Below are 20,801 nucleotides of genomic sequence, written 5' to 3' on the forward strand. Positions count from 1 at the left end.
AGGGCAGAGAGAATAGAATCTATGAGGCTGAAGACAGAATTAGCAAGATTGAGGATGAATTAGAGACAACTAAAAAAGAAGTAAGAGATCTCAAAAAGAGATTAAGAGATGCTGAAAACAACAATAGAGTCCTATGGGATGACTTCAAAAGAAACAATATACGCATTATTGGCATACCAGAGGAAGAAAGAGAAGGAGAGGAAGAAAGCATTTTCCAGGTCATAGTAGCTGAAAACTTCTCTAGTCTAGACAACATCAAAGACATAAAAATTCAAGAAGCCCAGAGGGTCCCAAACAGAATTAACCCAGACCTAAAGACACCAAGACACAGCCAATTTAGAATGGAAAGGAATAAGGATAAAGAAAGGATCCCGAAGGCTGCAAGAGAAAAACAAAGAGTCACCTACAAAGGAAAACCCATAAGATTAGCAGCAGACTTCTCCATACAAACACTACAGGCCAGAAGAGAATGGCAAGATATCTATCAAGTGAGTGCTCAATGATAAAGGCTTTCAGCCAAGAATACTATATCCTGCTAGACTGTCATTCAGACTAGATGGAGGCATCAAAACCTTCTCAGACAAGTAACACTTGAAGGAATCCACCATCACCAAGCCTGCCCTGAAAGAAGTTCTGAAAGGTCTCCTATAAACAACCAGACCACCACAAATAGGACAATATATCAAAACACTCTAAAACTCTACAAGAATGACGTTAAAATATCTTCAATCTTTGATATCAATAAATGTCAATGACCTGAATTCACCTATTAAAAGACACAGAGTAGGAAGATGGATCAGAAAACACAACCCAACAATATGCTGTATACAGGAAACCCACCGAACTCAACAAGACAAACACAGACTTAAAGTGAAAGGATGGAAAACTATCATACAAGCCAATGGCCCACAAAAAAGGGCAGGAGCAGTTATTCTCATATCTGACATGATAGACTTTAAAATAGATAAGATTAAAAAAGATAGGAATGGACACTACTTAATGCTCAGAGGATCAATCAAGAGGACTTAACAATTATTAACATCTATGCACCCAATGAGAAGCCATCTAAATACATCAAACTTCTACTGAAAGAGCTACAGCAATATATTAACAGTAACACAATCATAGTATGGGACTTCAACACCCCACTCTCTCAACTTGACAGATCATCCAGGCAGAAAATCAATAAAGACATAAGGAAGCTAAATGAAGAGATAGATAAACTAGAACTATTGGACATTTTCAGAGTCATTCATCCCAAGAAACTGGAATACACATTTTACTCAAATCCACATGGGTCATTCTCAAGGATAGACCATATATTAGGCCACAAAGACAGCATCAGCCAATTCAAGAGCATTGAAATCATCCCAAGAATCTTCTCAGAACACAGTGGAATTAAACTAACACTTAACAATCAACAAAAGATTAGTAACAGTCCCAAAATGTGGAAGCTCAACAGTACACTTCTTAACAACTTCTGGGTCAAAGAGGAAATCAAGGAAGAAATCAAAATGTTTCGAGAGTTCAATGAAAATGAAGACACAAGCTATCAAAATATTTGGGACACAGCTAAAGCAGTCCTAAGAGGGAAGTTCATAGCTATACAAGCACACATTAGGAAATAAGAAAAAGCACAAATAAACAGCCTGATTGCACATCTTAAAGACCTAGAAGAAGAACAACAAAGGAACCCTAAAGCAACCAGAAGGACAGAAATCACTATAGTTAGGGCAGAAATAAATAACACTGAGAATAGGAAAAACATACAAAAGATCAACGAAAGTAAATGTTGGTTCTTCGAAAGAGTAAACAAAATCGACAAACCTTTAGCCAGACTCACAAAAGAAAAAAGGGAGAAGACCCAAATAAATCGGATAGTAAATGAAAGAGGAGATATCACAACAGATACCGCAGAAATTCAACATATCATGCGAGCTTCTATGAACAACTATATGCCACCAAGCTAGAGAACCTGGAAGAAATGGACCATTTCCTAGATACCTACCAACTTCCAAAACTAAGTAAAGAGGAAGTGGATAACATGAACAGGCCCATCACAGCTAATGAAATTGAAACAGTTATCAAACATCTCCCCAAAAATAAAAGTCCTGGACCAGATGGTTTTACAAATGAATTCTACAAAACCTTCAAAGAAGAACTAATACCTCTACTTTTAAAAGTCTTCCAGAAGATTGAAGACACTGGAATACTCCCTGCCAGCTTCTATGAAGCCAACATCACCCTGATACCAAAAGCAGACAGGGACACAACCAAAAAAGAAAACTACAGACCAATATCTCTGATGAACACAGATGCGAAAATATTAAACAAAATTCTAGCCAGCCGGATACAGCAGTATATCAAAAAGATTGTTCATCATGACCAAGTGGGGTTTATCCCAGGCATACAAGGTTGGTTTAATATACGTAAATCAATCAATGTGATCCACCACATCAACAAAAGCAAGACCAAAAACCACATGGTCATATCAATAGATGCAGAGAAAGCCTCTGACAAAATACAACATCCCTTTATGATCAAAACACTACAAAAAATGGGACTAGATGGAAAATTCCTGAAGATAGTGGAGTCTATATATAGCAAACCTACAGCCAACATCATACTCAGTGGTGAAAAACTGGAAGCATTTCCAATCAGATCAGGTACTAGACAGGGCTGCCCACTATCACCATTACTATTCAACATAGTGTTGGAAGTTCTTGCCATAGCAATCAGGCAGGAGCAAGGAATTCAAGGGATACAGATTGGAAGAGAAGAAGTCAAACTCTCCTTATTTGCAGATGACATGATAGTATACATGGAAAAACCTAAGGAATCCAGCAAGAAGCTTTTGGAAATCATCAGGCAATACAGTAAGGTGTCAGGCTACAAAATTAACATTCAAAAGTCAGTGGCATTCCTCTATGCAAACACTAAGTTAGAAGAAATTGAAATCCAGAAATCAATTCCTTTTAATATAGCAACAAAAACAATAAAATATCTAGGAGTAAACCTAACCAAAGAAGTGAAAGACTTGTATACTGAAAATTATGAGTCACTACTCAAAGAAATTGAAAAAGACACAAAGAAGTGGAAAGATATTCCATGTTCATGGGTTGGAAGAATTAACATCATCAAAATGAATATATTACCCAGAGCCATCTACAAATTTAATGCTATCCCCATCAAGATCCCAAGCACATTTTTTAGGAGAATAGAAAAAATGTTACAAATGTTTATCTGGAACCAGAAAAGACCTAGAATTGCCAAAACAATCTTGAGAAAAAAGAACAGAACCAGAGGCATCACACTCCCAGATCTCAAACTGTATTATAGGGCCATTGTCATCAAAACTGCTTGGTACTGGAACATGAATAGACACACTGACCAGTGGAATAGAATTGAGAGCCCAGAAATGAGGCCCCACACCTATGGACATCTAATCTTTGACAAAGAGGCCCAGACTATTACATGGGGAAAGCAGAGTCTCTTCAACAAATGGTGTTGGAAACAATGGGTTGAAACATGCAGAAGAATGAAACTGAATCACTGTATTTCACCGAATACAAAAGTAAATTCCAAGTGGATCAAGGACTTGGATGTTAGACCACAAACTATCAAATACTTAGAGGAAACTATTGGCAGAACTCTTTTCCGCATAAATTTTAAAGACATTTTCAATGAAACGAATCCAATTACAAGGAAGACTAAGGCAAGTATAAACCTATGGGACATCAAATTAAAAAGCTTCTTCACAGCAAAAGAAACCACTACCCAAACCAAGAGACCCCTCACAGAATGGGAGAAGATCTTTACATGTCATACATCAGATAAGAGTTTAATAACCAACATATATAAAGAGCTTGCCAGACTCAACAACAAGACAACAAATAACCCCATCCAAAAATGGGGGGAGGACTTGGACAGAATATTCACCACAGAAGAGATCCAAAAGGCCGAGAAACACATGAAAAAATGCTCCAAGTCTCTGATTGTCAGAGAAATGCAAATCAAGACAACAATGAGATATCACTTCACTCCTCTGAGAATGTCATACATCAGAAAAGGTTAACAGCAGCAAATGCTGGAGAGGGTGTGGGGTCAAAGGAATCCTCCTGCACTGCTGGTGGGAATGTCAATTGGTCCAACCTCTATGGAGAACAGTCTGGAGAACTCTCCGAAGGCTAGAAATGGACCTACCCTATGACCCTGCAATTCCTCTCCTGGGGATATATGCTAAGGAACTCAACACACCCATCCAAAAAAATCTGTGTACACATATGTTCTTGGCAGCACAATTTGTAACAGCCAAAACCTGGAAGCAACCCAGGTGTCCAACAACAGATGAGTGGCTGAGCAAGTTGTGGTATATATACACAATGGAATACTACTCAGCTGTAAAAAATGGTGACTTCACCGTTTTCAGCCGATCTTGGATGGACCTTGAAAAATTCATGTTAAATGAAATAAGTCAGAAACAGAAGGATGAATATGGGATGATCTCACTCTCAGGCAGAAGTTGAAAAACAAGATCAGAAAAGAAAACACAAGTAGAACCTGAAATGGAATTGGCATATTGCACCCAAGTAAAAGACTCTGGGATGGGTGGGTGGGGAGAATACAGGTCCATGAAGGATGATAAATGACATAGTGGGGGTTGTATTGTTAAATGGGAAACTGGGGAATGTTATGCATATACAAACTATTGTATTTACTGTTGAATGTAAAACATTAATTCCCCAATAAAGAAAATAAATTTAAAAAAAAAAGAAAATACTGGTTGGTAGCCAAAAAACCAAAAATACTGTTTATTAAAATCAATCCAGGGGCCAGACAGTAAGTAGCAAAGCAGGTTAAGCACATAAAGTGCAAAGCGCACAGACCGACATAAGAATCGCAGTTCGAGCCCTCAGCTCCCCACATGCAGGGGGGTTGCTTCTTAAGTGGTGAAGGAAATCTATGAAGCAGGTCTGCAGGTGTCTATCTTTCTCTCCCCCTCCTCTCTCGATTTCTCTGTCCTGTCCAACAACAGTTTTAGCAACAAAGGTAACAAAAATGGGAAAAATGGCCTCCAGGAGCAGTGGATTTGTAGTGCAGACACCCAGCCCCAGCGATAACCCTGAAAGCGAAAACAAACAAACAAACAAAAAATCCATGTGCAACTCTGAATGAACACCTTACACCTAAAGTAAGTACACATCTTTTCATCTCTACAATGAACAAAAAGGAAAAGTGCAGTTTTAAGTATTCTGTCTAAGATTTAAAATAAGTCAATGAGGGGGCCTGGTGGTGGCACAACTGGCTGAGCACACTATACAGTGCGCAAGGACTCAGGTTCGAGCCCCTGGTCCCCACCTGCAGGAGAGACACTTCACGAGCAGTGAAGCAGGGCTGCAGGTGTCTGTCTATCTCCCTCTCTAGCACCCCCTTCCTCTTGATTTCTGGCCTCTATCTAATAAGTATAATTAAAAAATAAAAATGTTGATGAGAGGCTGGGCAGTAGTACACCCAGTAGAGCACAAACATTACCAAGTACCATAACAGGGTTCAAAACCCAAAGCCCCAGCACCATCTGGGGGGGGGGGGGCGGGTTTCAAGGTGGTTTTTTTTTTTTTTTTTTTGTGGCCTCCAGGGCTATCGCTGGGGCTCGGTGCCTGACTAGGAATCCACTGCTCCTGGAGGCCATTTTTTCCCCTTTTGTTGCCCTTGTTGTAGTTGTTACTGTTGTCATAGTTGTTCTTGTTGGATAGGACAGAGAGATAGATAAGACACCTGCAAACCTGCTTCACCACTTGCGAAGCAATCTCCAACCGGTGGATAGATGGGGGCTCGAACCAGGATCCTTTCACCGGCCTTTGTGCTTTGCACCATGTGCACTTAACCCAGCTCCCAAGGTATCTCTTTTTTTTTCTTTTTTTTATATTTTTTAATATTTATTTATTTATACCTTTTTGTTGCCCTTGTTTTATTGTTGTAGTTATTATTGATGTCGTTGTTGGATAGGACAGAGAGAAATGGAGAGAGGAGGGGTTAGACAGAGAGGGGAGAGAAAGACAGACACCTGCAGACCTGCTTCACCGCCTGTGAAGCGACTCCCCTGCAGGTGGGGAGCCGGGGGCTCGAACCGGGATCCTTACGCCGGTCCTTGAGCTTTGCGCCACCTGCACTTAACCCGCTGCGCTACAGCTGGACTCCAAGGCATCTCTTTTCTATCTCCCCCTTCCTTCTCAATCTCTCTGTCTCTATCAACAAAAGAAGGCGGGGGATGGCCACCAGGAGCCGTTTGTTATGTCAGCACTAAGTCCCAGCAATAACCCCAGTGGCAAAAAAAAATCAGAGAGATTTTTAAATAGTATTAATAATGATGATAAAAGAACTATGCATGGGGGTCGGGCGGTGGCCCAGTGGGTTAAGCGCATGTGGCGCAAAGCGCAGGGACGGGGTAAGGATCCCAGTTCGAGCCCCTGGCTCCCCACCTGCAGGGGAGTCGCTTCATAGGCGGTGAAGCAGGTCTGCAGGTGTCTGTCTTTCTCTCTCCCTCTCTGTCTTCCCCTCCTCTCTCCATTTTTCTCTGTCCTATCCAACAACGAATTGTGTCAACAAGGGCAATAATAATAACCACAACGAAGCTACAACAAGGGCAACAAAAGGGGGAAAAAAATGGCCTCCAGGAGCGGTGGATTCATGGTGCAGGCACCGAGCCCAGCAATAACCCTGGAGGAGGAAAAAAAAAAAAAAAAAAGAACTATGCACAAAATTAAATTTCTGGTTTCCCTATGCAGGAAAACCTCCTGAGTGGGGCAGGAGTGACAGCACAATGGTTATGCAAAAAGACTTCAAGGCCCGAGGCTCGAAAGTCCCAGGTTCAACCTCCAGTCCCCCATAAGCCTGAGCTCAGCAGGGCTTTGGTCTCTCTCTACTCTTTCTTCTCTATCATTAAAATAAAATATACTTTAAAAAAAAAGACCTCAATACAGCCCTGTGAAAACTAAGTAAAAGGGTCTCATACAACACCCTGCATTAGGACAAACAGCTTAGAGGACTTTGAAAGCTCACAAACCAGCACGAACTATGAAGTGCGTGCCATCCCCGAAGCTCTCCTGCCCTCTCTCTAATAAAGCTGCTACACCAACAAGGGTCAATGTCCGTGAGAAAACCAAGGCGGGAGCACATCTGCAGAAATGCCCTTCCACCCGCCCCCAGTGAAATAAGCTTTGGCTGTTTTTGTTTTGTTTTTTGCCACCAAGGTTATTGCTGAGGCTTGGTGCCTGCACAATCCACCATTCCTGACGGGTTGTTTTGTTTTGTTTTGCTTTGTATTAATAAAGAAATAGAAGATATAGAAATTGAAAGGGGATAGAGAGGAAGAGAGATACCTGCAGTCCTGCTTCGTGGCTCATGAAACCTCTCTTCCGCAGGTGGGGACCAGGGGCTTGAACCCAAGTCCTTGCATACTGTAATATGTGCGCTTAACCAGGCATGCCACCAGCTGACCCCAGACTGTTTATTTTTTTTAAGGATTTAACTTTTTTCCTACCAAAGCTTCACTGGATTTCACATCTGTGTGATTCTACTGTTGCCAGTGATCCCCTTTTGATTTCCCTTTTCTGGAAAGAGACTGAGATAGAGAAAGGGAAAGAGACAGATATATAAATAGAGAAGATACCACAGAACTGCCTCACTGCTAGGGAAGCTTCCTTCCCTTTGCACAGTGCTTCCATATGTTGGCAGGAGCTCTAACCCAGGTCCTCACACACAGCACACTGTGGGCACTACCAAGCTATCTATCTCCTCGCCCTCAAGAGTGTGCTCGCATGCATGTTTGCGTCATATATATATATGTATGTCAGAATGTAAACATGCGAACACACAAACATGAAGATGGGTTGGCAAAGTCTACAAAACTCATGAGCACAGAGAGGTAGAGAGCTGAGATAAATTCAGTCAAAGCAAAGTAAGGTACTTACCAGGACACACAGTGATTTCGTCTGCAGAACACTCGGGCCTAAGAACTGAACTTCTCTTACTGGTCAAAGCAGCAATGCTAGGAAAGAAAAAATAATAAATAAAATAAAAATAAACAAACAGTGAGAACTCTAGGCCAGAAACTGAGAAAACAGACATGCTGATTTCAGTGCCAGTGAAGTCATTAAATGAATGCTGCTTTCCCCCCCCCACCCCCCGTATCTTCTCGGAGGAAGGTTGATGGGTAAAGACTATCTACAAACACCACTGGAGACAGAAGCTCAATCCTACCTGAGGGTGGCAAGGGAGTCCACCCCAGCCTTCTGAAGGCCTAGAGCTCTGTAAACTCCTCAAGAGAAGACGTGGGGATGCTCCTGGCAACACACTAGCTTCCCCTCAACTTGCAGCTGAGCGTCCTCTTTATCTCAAGATGTGGCTTCTCAGGCAACAAAACAACATACAGCTCCAAACGGCCCTCCAGTAAAAAATCTGCCCACACAAGCTGAACATCCCTTCCGATAAAAACATAATTATGACTTGCTCCCCTCATCCAACCTCTGCTTTGCCCTGTTTGTGGACTGCAATCTCTTCCTGACACACGGACACAAGCCTGAGAGATCTGAGCATTTAAGAGAGGCCCCTCAAGCTTCATAGAGTTTTTGATGAGTTTGATCAACTATGCAAGAGGATGCTTAAAAAGCACAAATCCTCACATCAACCAAGGACCACAGAGAAGAGAGAGTAACCACAGCTGCTGATTCATGATAAGTAACTCAATCCTGATAGGAAACCACAAGTGATTTCTCTTTCTAAATAAAACATCTTACAGCATTCGTTATACATCCAAACCAGTTTACTCTGCATGTAACATTTGGGTTCTATTCAAAGTGTCCCTCACAAAACAATTTGCCGACATTTATAAAATGGACTAATCAATTTGAAGTCAAACCACATTGCCTGTGAGTCCAACTCTCTCCTGGTGACAAAGTGTATAATCATTTATTAAAACCTACATCTGCTCTACACAAGGCTCACCACAACAAAGCAGAGGGGCCTGCGGGTAGCAGAAGGCCTACTCAGTTAAAGTTTTAACAGCAGGAGAATGAAACCAAAACCATATTCTTCTTCTCACAAAGAAATACCTAGTAGTATCAGCCTAGCTAAAAGCCTAAAAACCCCATCTAAATTACAGCAAAAAGCAACTCAATTTCCATATGGGAGACAAAGGCCACACAACTCGAAATTAAGCTCTTGAGTGATTTCCAAAGGTCACCTGCTGCCCCAGTATATAGTGCAGCCTGTAACCCATCAACCACTATATACAATTAATGTGAAAAGACACAAGACCCGGAGGCTGGGTGGTGGCGCACCTGGTTGAGTGCACATGTTACAGTGCGCAAGGACTCAGGTTCAGCCCCCAGTCCCACCTGCAGGAGGAAAGCTTCATAAATGGTGAAGGAGGGCTGCAGGCATCTCTCGGTCTCTCGCCCTTATTTTATTTTATTTTTTTACCTGAGCACTGCTCAGCTCTGGCTTATGGTAGTGCAGGGGATTGAACCTAAGACTTCAGAACCTCAGGCATGAGAGTCTCTTTGCATAACGATTATACTATCTACCCCGTCCTCTCACTCCCTCACTATCACCCCCTACTCTCTCAATTTCTGGCTGTCTCTATCCAATAAATAAATAAACATAATAAAAAATTTTTTAAAAGTGGTCTGGGAGAAGGCAAAGTGGATAAAGCATTGGACTCTCAACCATGAGATCGCGAGTTCAATCCCCAGCAGCACACATACCAGAGTGATGTCTGGTTCTTCCTCTCTCCCCTATCTTTCTCATTAATAAATAAAATATTTAAAAAAAGAAAAAAAGGACACAAGACCCCATCAATCAACTGACGAGAATAACTAGGGAGGTATTGCAAACACAACCATGTAAGGGAAAGATGAGATACAACCAGAGTAAAGGTGTCACAGAACAGACAGAGAGAGAGAAATGCGGGCTGAATGTGGCTTGAGTAAACAGAATGCTCCAAAGAGGATATAAGTCTTAGGGGCATATGAGAAAGATGTATATGGTCGGTTACAGAGACAAAATAAACAGAACCAGGGGAGCAAAGGTCATGGGGAGATCAGGTAAACAGGACTGGTGCCTAACCCTAACCCTAACAGCCCCAGCCCTAGCCCTAGCCCTAACCAGGCGAGAAAGTCTCTAAGAGTTCTTCCACCTTAGTAGTCCAAGTCTCTCTGAGATGCATATTTGAGTCAGAGGCAACAATGCTTTCTCTTGGACTCTGCTTGTCAAAACTAGTTGCAAAGCCCCTGGCTATCTATATAGTCCCACCCATGTGGTTTATCTCTTATTCAGGCATTAGAGAATTCACACCCAGAATAATGTTACTATTAGTCTTACCTTTGTGAGTCAGGTACAGAGTTTCCTTCTTCAGAAGTTTTCTCAACAAATAGTCCTTGGCAAGACTGCAAAGAGACACGTGACACTCTAAATATACAGGCAGAGATGAACTGACTTCTGTTCCTCTTTTAAAAATGTAATTGCTCAACACTGTCACTCAGAATTAGCAATAAGAATAAAACATTTCACATTAAGTAAGCTTTAGTAAAAAGGGTAAGTAGAGCCTGAGCAGCCAAGAGACTAGAATTTAAAAAACAGATGAAACACCTATCAACTTTGTAACCCCAGATACGTCACACCTAAATCTGTTTCCTCATCTTAAAATATGTATGATCATCTCATAGAGTGTTAATGTGAGAATTAAACAAGAAAAACACATTTTTGACACTGTGAAATCTAAGACATTTAATACTGGTAATTCAAATGAATGATGATTTCAGAAAAGTATAGTTTTTGTTGTAAAAGGAGGAGATATACAGAAAAGTTGTTTTCAACAAAAATACTGAGTTGGGAAAAACAAGCCCAACCAAATCATACATTACATAGGATAGGACATCTCTAAGAGAAGGCTACCTGGAATCCTTTGCCACAAGTCTGCCATTATAGTTTAATATCTGACCACATGGGGGAGGGGAGAGAGAAGAGAAAGAGAAACTGAGAGGAAAGGAGATGAGAAAGAGGGAGACACCTGCAGCAGTTCTAATGGAAAAAAAAAAAAAAAAATTTTCATGCCTGAGGCACCAGAGGTCCCAGGTTCAGTCCCCCCACACCATCATAAACCAGAGCTGAGCAGTGCTCTGGTAAAAAAAAAAAACAAAAAAAACACTGCTTAAATAAAGTGATACTCAAGTTGGGAGAGACAGGCTGAACAGTGCACCAGGCTACATACTCCAGCACCTTGACTCCTCACTCTGAATTGTACTTGTAAAGCACTCAGTCAACAAACAAACGTCTGGGAGCTCACAGCATCCTGCGCTGTAAGCTAAGAGTTCACAGGTACACACGTCCTGCCCCGCAGTACTCCCAGGCTACATTCAGGACTGGGGTGCAGCATTCACAGCCTGTCTACTGGGCCACTGCAATCAAACACTGATTGTTAGTAAGGAAAAGCAGGTCATATATCCTAACTACGCTAAGATTCCCAGAAGGGTAGAGGTGAGGAAGCATCTTTTTCAGTTTGATCTCAAGAAAAAGCTAGTAAAGTCCTAAGTGAACATTTTTTTTCTGAGGAGAAAAGAAATACAACAAATAGCAACTGGATAAGGAAAAGATGATTGTCTATGATTAATGGTACAGTTGGTGTGTCAACTCATTAACTGCAGATGCATGAAAGAGCACGGAAAAAACAGTTACTGCCACCCTGGGGAACTGAGGAAGTGCCAGAGCTGTGAGGCTTTCTCCAGCTGATGTAAAGCCACTGGCTGAAGTTTCCAGGGTTTCCTAACAGGATATAAATAACCTCAACAAGTTAGGCATCTCTCTAGCACTCACATAAATGATGAAATATACAAAATAACGAGGAATAGCTGAGATGAGCCTTCAGTCAAACGGAAGACAAAGCTGTACAATGATTGGGAATGGAGTCATCATGAAAAATGAGGGCTGAACAAAACTGTCAAAAGGACTAAAATACAACAGCAATAAATACTTCACCTGACTATTTGTTTGGACCCGATAGTGACAAAACACTGCTTCATTCCTGAAATAGCAAATGAGAAAAAGGAAAGCAAATACTGACACCTAGTGCCCATTTAAAGGAACTTTACCTTTTCCGAATCACTGGAGCTCAGAAGCAGTCATGGCGCTGATGTGTGTAAGATATCTATCTCCACCTACTCTGGACTAAAGCAAACCCTTATCGTGCTCACTGTTAATTATTTTTAATTATTGTACATGTACTAAGTGCCAAATATCTGCTAATCATGTCACATATACTGTCTTCTTTCCTCACAACAATCTCTTGAGACAACAAGTACTGAGTTATTTTAGAAATGAGCAAAGCTAAACTTTAAAAAGCTAGTTTACGGGAGTCGGGCAGTGGCGCAGTGGGTTAAATGCAGGTGGTGCAAAGCACAAGGACCGGCGTAAGACTCCCAGTTGGAGGCCCCGGCTCCCCACCTGCAGGGGAGTCACTTCACAAGTGGTAAAGCAGGTCTGCAGGTGTCTACCTTTCTCTGCCCCTCTCTGTCTTCCCCTCCTCTCTCCATTTCTCTCTGCCCTAACCAACAACAACAACATCAATAACCACAACAATGTTAAACAACAAGGGCAACAAAAAAGGAAAAATAAACAAACAAATTTTAAAAAGAAAAAAAAGCTAGTTTACAGGTGGGGGAAGATAACATAGTGGTTATACAAACAGACTGTCATATTCTGAGGTGCCAGTTTCAAGCCCCTGAACCACCAGACCACCATAAGCCAGACTGAGCAGTGTTCTGGGAAAGAAGAAATGAAGAAATATAGTTTTCAAGAGGAGTTTAACCCTCTAACCACCACTGCAACACTGTTTACTCAATGATCTTCCCAACTGTTTCAACAGGGAGTTCCAAGAACGTCTTCATTTTTTTAAAATTTTTTTTTGTTTCTTTATTTATTGGATAGAGACAGCCAGAAATTAAGAGGGTGCTAGAGAAGGAGCGAGACAGACACCTGCAGCACTACTTCACCACTTGCAAAGCTTTCCTCCTGCAGGTGGGGGCCGGGGGTTTGAACCCGAATGTCTTCATTTTAAAGAATTATTTTTAATTTCGAAACTTACAAGTCAATGGCCGTTACAGGAACAGAAGGAAAAACTGAGATTGTTCCAGAACATGGAAACATCGCAAAACAAGCAAACTCTGAAAAGAATATTTCAATCTAAGGTGGACAGGGAAGCATGACAGGAATGTAATTTTAACTAAGAAATCATGACATTGCAGTGTTCCTGCAGAAACATGTTAATGGGAAGGGAATAGTTCATAATAAATCTAAAAAAAGAAAAATCCAAAGATCTGGAATCAAGCAGTGTCTTCAATACCATGGCCTAGAAAGAGAATGCGCACATCATCTGACCACCACAGAAATGTCCTCTGCTATTGATAACTCATCGAATCTTTCCAGAACCTAATGAATCATGCCTTAAAATTTCCATTTTCTGATTACTTTTGTAGTCTGACTACTATTTCAGCCTTCCCGATAGTGAGAACATTGGTTAGTCAAAGTCAGTTTTCACACCCCCACACAATCTGGTCATTTCTGGGAAACAAAATTCCAGTATCTAAACTTAAAAAAAAAAAGCAGAGGGTCAGGCAGTAGCGCAGCGGGTTGAGCGCAGGTGGCACAAATTGCAAGGATCCCGGTTCAAGCCCTCCCCCGCCCCCCGCCTGCAGGGGGTTGCTTCAGAAGCAGTGAAGCAGGTCTGCAGGTGTCTCTCTCCTCCCTCTCTGTCTTCCCTTCCTCTCTCCGTTTCTCTGTCCTATCCAACAACTACAACATCAATAAAAACAATAATAACTACAACAATAAAACAACAAGGGTAACAAAAGGGAATAAAGGTTTTAAAACTTCTTTCAAAAAAAAAAAAAATTAGAATCAGACCCTGAAGAGTAGTGACCTGCCAACATACTAGCCCTCTACCTCCCTGCCTTCCAGCCAGCAGGATGGTCTCTCATTTTCATTTACAAGGTCACTATCATCTAGGGTTTGAGTGTTTATTTTGTTTCTGTTTTCCAGGACACTGCTAAACTCTAGCTTCTGGTGGTGCTGGGGGTTGAACTTGGAACCTTTGGTTCATCAGGCACAAAGGCTTTTCTGTATAACCACTTTGCTATCTCCCGAGTCTAACTAAAGAAGAATATTTATTTACTTTTTACCAGAGCACTGCTCAACCCTGGCTTATGGTGGTGCTGGGAATTGAACCCAGGACTTTGGAGCCTAGGCATGAAAGGTCTTTTTGCATAACCATTAAGCCCTCATCTAAGAAGTTTGCATGAAAACCTAAGTTTCTCAGTCCCTGGTCCTGGGACTCTTGCTAACTATCAACCAGAAGTCCTGAATATTGGCAACTCTAAGAAAACTATATAATCAATAAAAAAATAATATATTTAACAAGCACATTCAATTTTTTTTTCCAACCAGGATTTTCACTGGGGCTTTGTGCCTGCATAATGCCACCATTTTTTGTTCGTTTGTTTTTTCTTGGACAGAGATGAAAGACAAAAGCAAATGAGAGATACCACACCATTGCTCCACAGCTCATGAAGCTTCCCTTTGCCTGGTGCTCCCAAAGTAGCAGGCAGATGGAGGCTTGAACATAAGTCCTGATGCATTACAAAGTGTGAAGGATTCACTTATAAAATTAGTAAGTTTAGTGGGTCCGGTGGTTGTGCAGCTGGGTGATTACACGTTACCATGCGTAAGCCCCTAGCACCTGCAGGGGGAAAGCTTCACAAGCAGTGAAGTAGTGTATTGGTATTTCTCTTTCTCTCTCCCTATCTCCCTTTCCCTCTCAATTTCTCCCTTTCCCTATCCAATAAAAATAAAATATGTAGGGTCAGGTGGTGGTGCACTTGGTTGAGCTCATGTATTAATTACAATGTGCAAGGACCCGGGTTCGAGCCCCCGGTCCCCACCTGTAGGGGGAAAGCTTTACAAGTGGTGAAGCAGGGCTGCAGGAGTCTCTCTGTCTCTCTCCCTCTCTATCACCCCCTCCCTCTTGATTTCTGGCTTTATTTTCCAATAAAGATAATTTTTTTAAAAAATTTTTTAATTAATGTAAAAAAAATAGTAAGTTTGTCTCCTTAGACATTACTCCATACTGACAAGAATGCAATGAACAAGGTAATCTCAAAATGTTGGACAGAGTACAAATGGAAGCAACCTTTCTGGAAAGTTGTTTGGCAATAATTAACAAGTCTCTTCTTATGGGAACGATGACGGGGATATGGAACTCTGGTGACAGATGTGGTGTGGAACTGTACACTGCAATCTTGTAACAAACTGTTAATAACAAATAAAAAATTACTAAGAAAATCTTTCTTTCATGTTCACTCTTTAACCCAGCACTAAGGACACTCATTTTAATTTTTAAAAAAATTGTTTTTTAAAAATAAAATTATCACAGCCAAAATAACCAGTTAAACTTCTAAAATACTGATGAGATCTTCAGATAGCTTACTTACTACATAATGATAAAAAGTAAAATCTATAAATCATTTTGGCATCATTTGGAAAATGATGGCATAAATAACTTATAAAATACAAGGGGCTGGGGCAGGGCAGATAGCATAATGGTTATGCAAAGAGACTCTTGTGCCCAAGCCTCCAATGTGCCAGGTTCAATCTCCCACACCACTGGAAGTCAGAGCTGAGCAGTGCTCTGTTTAAAAAAAAAAAAAAAATTTTTTAAAAGGAGGTGGGGGAGATGGTGGTGCACCCAGCTGAGGAGATGTTTCAGTGCTCAAGGATGAAGGCTCAAGCTGCTGGTTCCCACCGGCAGGGGGAAACTTCACAAACAGTGAGTGATGCAATGCTGCAGGTATGTCTCTCTCCCTCTCTACCCTCGTCCCTCTCAAGTTCTCTGTCTTCTCAAAACAACACAAGTAAAGATTATTTTCTCAGGCAGAAGCTGAAAAACAAGATCAGGAAAGAAAACACAAGTAGAACCTGAACTGGAATTGGCGTATTGCACCCAAGTAAAAGACTCTGGGGTGGGTGGGTGGGTGGTGGGGGGAATACAGATCCAAGAAGGATGACAGAGGACCCAGTGGGGGTTGTATTGTTATATGAAAAACTGGGAAATGTTATGCATGTACGAACTATTGTATTTACTGTTGAATGTAAAACATTAATTCCCCAATAAAGAAATTAAAAAAAAAAAGATTATTTTTAGAAGTACAAAAGCAGAAGCTGAGGAGAGATCCCACAGCACTGAGGTGGTCCTGTGGGTACAGCGCACGCCTTGCTTGCATGAGACCCCAGACTTGTCCCCTGGCGCCATGTGAGAGCACCACAGACAGAGACGGGTGAGACTTCATGAATGGTGAAAGGGTGCTCTGGTCTGTCTCAGAACAGGAACAATGCACTGAGGAGGCTGCTCGGCAGGAGAGCACTGGGCTCATCCCAGGCACTGGGGGGGGGCAGGGCGGCAACTAAGATTTCTAAGAGGCGCGGTAATAAGTGCACTACATGCCTACAGGTTTGTCTGCCTGGTTCCCTCCTCTCTGACTCCCACCCCTCCCTCTTACAGAAGGAACCATCCATCACCCCTCCCACTGCATTCACAGGCATTTGTACAATTTCGCATACTGCCCCTTCAAGTCACCACCACCCCTGGTAAGGACTACTAACCCCATGTGGCCCATAAATCCTTTCCTAGAAGTTTGAGCATGGAATTAGAACAAAGAGTACATCTCCTTTATAGTCAACAATACTTATACCCCTTTCCCATATCAGGGAGCTACTCTCTTCCTTGATCCAGCTTTCTGGTCCTTTTTTCCAACCATGACATCATCTCCCCAGACAATAACTTGGATCCACCTGCATATCAGATTTCAGGCTCAAGGGAAAAAAGAAAAAAAAAAAAAAACTAGTATAGCCACAGGCCCTTTGGAATGTAACTAAAATATGCCTACTAGCTATCTACAAAATGGAGCCCCCCCCCCCAAACTCTTCATCTGCACTATTCCAGCCTTTTGGTCCATGACTGGTCAACAATTTGTTTGGCTGTGTATGTTAACTCTCTTTTCAACCACCAGGTTCCAGACGCTAGCAGGACGCCGACCAGACTTCCCTGGACAGACAACCCCACCAATGTGTCCTGGAGCTCCGCTCCCCCAGAGCCCTTCCCCACTAGGGAAAGAGAGACAGGCTGGGAGTAGGGTCGGCCTGCCAATGCCCATGTTCAGCGGGGAAGCAATGACAGAAAGCTGACATTCAACCTTCTGCAACCCACAATGACCTTGGGTCCATACCCCCAGAGAGTTAAAGAATAGGAAAGCTATCAGGGGAGGGAATGGGATACAGAGTTCTGGTGGTGGGAATTGTGTGGAGTTGTAACCCTCTTATCTTATGGTTTAGTCAATGTTTCCTTTTTATAAATAAAAAAAAAAATTTAATAAATTAAAAAAAATAAATAGAAAAAATATCAAGAGGGGATTGGATACAGAGTTTTGGTGGTGGGAATTGTGTGGAATTGTACTCCTTTTATCCTATGGTCTTGTCAATAAATAAAAATTTAAATAAGTAAATAAGAATTGAAATTAAAAAAAAAACAGTAAATCTCCTAGGGCATGGGAGGTAGTATAATGGTTATGCACACAGACTCTCGTGCCCGAGGTTCCCAGGTCCCAGGTTCAATCCCCCACATCACCATAAGCCAGAGCTGAGTAGTGCTCTGGGGAGAAGGGGAAAGGAAGAGAGGGAGAAAGAGAGAGAGAAGTAAAATGAAACTTTTCTAGCCTACATTTAGGTTTGGGAGCTAAAGCATCAGTTTACATCCACCAAGTGAAACTAAGAAGCAAAGGAAGCCAGTCTGCAGGAAAAAAGCTGGGGGTAGGAGGGGAACACACCTCTTTTTGTTTCTCACCGTGCTGGGCCAACTTTCTTTTTTCTTTTTTTTTTTTTTAAATCAGAGCACTGGTCAGCTCTGGCTTATGGGGGGGGGATGAACCTGGGACTTCAGAGCCTCAGGCACTGACAAGTTTGTTTGCACAACCATTATGCTATCAACCCCACCCCCCACTGGGCCAACTTTCATTCAGAGTGGGAGAGAGACAGACAGTCCAAGAGAGAGAGATATCATAGCAAGAGAGCTCCCCTCAGTGCCACCATAACACTTTCCATATGGTGTGCCAGGTCTTGCACCCAGGGCCATACATGACAGGCAGGCTCCCCATGCAGTGAGCAATTTCTCAGTCCCGCACAGATCATTGTCTAGACTTACCCTGCTCTAGACTTGGTTACGTCTAGACTTAGTATTCTTTTTTTTATGGCTTTTTTTTTAAATATTTATTTTATTTATTTATTCCCTTTTGTTGCCCTTGTTGTTTTATTGTTGTTGTCGTTGTTGGATAGGACAGAGAGAAATGGAGAGAGGAGGGGAAGACAGAGAGGAGGAGAGAAAGATAGACACCTGCAGACCTGCTTCACCACCTGTGAAGCGACTCCCCTGCAGGTGGGGAAGTGGGGTTCGAACTGGGATCCTTATGCCGGTCCTTGTGCTTTGCACCACCTGCGCTTAACCCGCTGCACTACAGCCCGACTCCCTAGACTTAGTATTCTATCTGAGAATTTAAGAAGCATTCTGCCTTCTTGTGATAGGCTTTTTTTTTTTTTCACCAGGAGAGCTTGATTTGTTTTAGCTCAATGGTACCAATTAGTAATACTTTCCGTAGTACTTGTGGTCTGTTCATGATGTTAGAGAACTTCAATTTAATGAGGTCACACATGACAGTGGCCTAACTCCAAAGGTACTGCTTGCTTTCAAACCTCAAAGCTTGATGCATTTCTGGTTCCTGGGACTCTTTCAAACTAACAACTCAAGTTCATTAAGTGTTCACTTATTCCCATAGAAGAAGCATCTCTGAATTGCAAAGAACACACATTATCATAAACATCTCTAACTTTCATATGGAAAAGGGAGCTGCTAATAAAACTGCCTTCTTTCCATATTGCAATCTTTCAAAATGTGGGTGGAGAGGGCTGCTAAGGAAAGATGATTCCCACAGATCCCCTCAATGACTGTCCCTCAGAGAGAACTATCATCCACTGAGTGCCTGTCATTTCCATCTCAGCTGGCATTTTACATAATTCACTTTAACCATTTTTTTCACTTTAACCATTTATTTTTTTTAAATATTTTTATTTATTCATTAATGAGAAATGATAGGAGAGAGAGAAAGAACCAGACATCACTCTGGTACTTGTGCTGCCGGGGATTGAACTCAGGACCTCATGCTTGAGAGTCTAGTGCTTTAGCCACTGCGCCACCTCCCGGACCACACACTTTAACCATTTAAATGACTCAAAGACAAACTCTACTATTCTCATTTTACAAATGTAAAACCTGAAATTCAGGAAGGTTAAAATGGCTTGCCAAAAGGCAACACAGTCACCTAAAACACAAAATTGAAACTTCAAACTCCAAATCCAAGCTCTCTAAACAATACTAAGAAATTTCTCATAGTTGACCTTTTTTGAATTCAGCATAAGACACAGAAAGTAACAAAATTCAGAGTCCAATAACAGAACTAGCAACAAAATAAAGCATAATCATAAAACATAATACCCTTTAAAAAAAATCACTTACAATTATGTGACTGCTTTTACAATATTCAGAGAGAAAAATAAACTTTCACATAAAATACAATCTAGATATGTCAGAAAGAGACTAAGAAGGCAGCCTAAGTGTTCCCAGATGAGACTGTTCTCAGTACATTATACAAAGCCACCACAAGCAAAACACATGCAGCATCATGGGGGGGAATAAACAGGAAAACTCTGTGCGTCATATCCCAACAAAACACCACTTCTCGTGTATAAAGCGTGTCCAGCTAATGAAAAGGCTCAATAAAGAAGAAAAATGCCTGCACGGCCTAAACAGACAGAAAATACAAATGGGTCACATCTACAGGTAGAAGAGATATGCAAATTGAGTGCATTAAGACACTATTTTCCAGCTCTCAGACTGGCAAAGAGCAAGAATTCCAGATAACACCAAACTGGTAATAGGTATGCGGAGCCAGCACTTATAAACTCAAATGAGTGTAAATCTGCAGTTGTGCAGAAGGAATTTGGCAACAGCTAAGAAAATTGCAAAGGCTTGTATTTTGATCTACCGATTAAATGCAGAACTATCCTACAAATAGCTTCTACACTAGAGTCATCTCTAAGTAAAGTTGCCAACAGAAAATGCTGGAAAGAGGATCAGGGAGACAGCATATGGGTTCTGCAAAAGGTTTTCACGTCTGAGGCCCTGAGGTCCAACGTTCAATTGCTGGCACAACCACACACCAGAACTAAGGGTGATCTCGCAAAAGAAAGTAAACATGTACAAAGAAAATGCTTAAACAGTGGACTGGGAGGTGGCGCAGTGGCTAAGGTACTAGACTCTCAAGCATGAGGTCCTGAGTTCAATCTCCAGCAGCACATGTACCAGAGTGATATCTGGTTCTTTCTCTCCTCTTATCTTTCTCATTAATAAATAAATAAATAAATATCTTTGGGGGGAAAAAAAAAGAAAAGAAAATACTTAAGACAACCTAAACACCCACCAACAGAGCTGGATACACTAAGTTCATTAGACATGCCATCTTAAATATTCAAAATAAAAGAATAAGCCCTTTACTATCACAGAATGCTCTCACCACAGACATAGGGGCACCAAGTGGTGAGTAATATGCACGGTACAGTCTCATCTGTGTAAAATAAGATTAGGTCGGGAG

The 20,801-nt window shown here is 41.6% G+C and overlaps 1 protein-coding gene across 5 annotated transcripts in view; it reads right to left on the minus strand.

Annotated features, from left to right (window-relative positions):
- Positions 1-20,801, minus strand: part of UIMC1 (ubiquitin interaction motif containing 1) — an 85,021-nt gene that overhangs the window by 41,373 nt on the left and 22,847 nt on the right. For all 5 annotated transcript variants that reach the window (XM_060197233.1, XM_060197231.1, XM_016188678.2 and 2 more), the window contains 2 exons: positions 10,381-10,445; positions 7,971-8,047 (listed from right to left, as the gene is read on the minus strand). In XM_060197233.1, the coding sequence (XP_060053216.1) occupies positions 7,971-8,047; positions 10,381-10,445 (142 nt within the window). The remainder of the gene's footprint in view (positions 1-7,970; positions 8,048-10,380; positions 10,446-20,801) is intronic.

This window comes from Erinaceus europaeus, chromosome 9 (assembly GCF_950295315.1).
Source record: "Erinaceus europaeus chromosome 9, mEriEur2.1, whole genome shotgun sequence".
NCBI lineage: Eukaryota > Metazoa > Chordata > Mammalia > Eulipotyphla > Erinaceidae > Erinaceus > Erinaceus europaeus.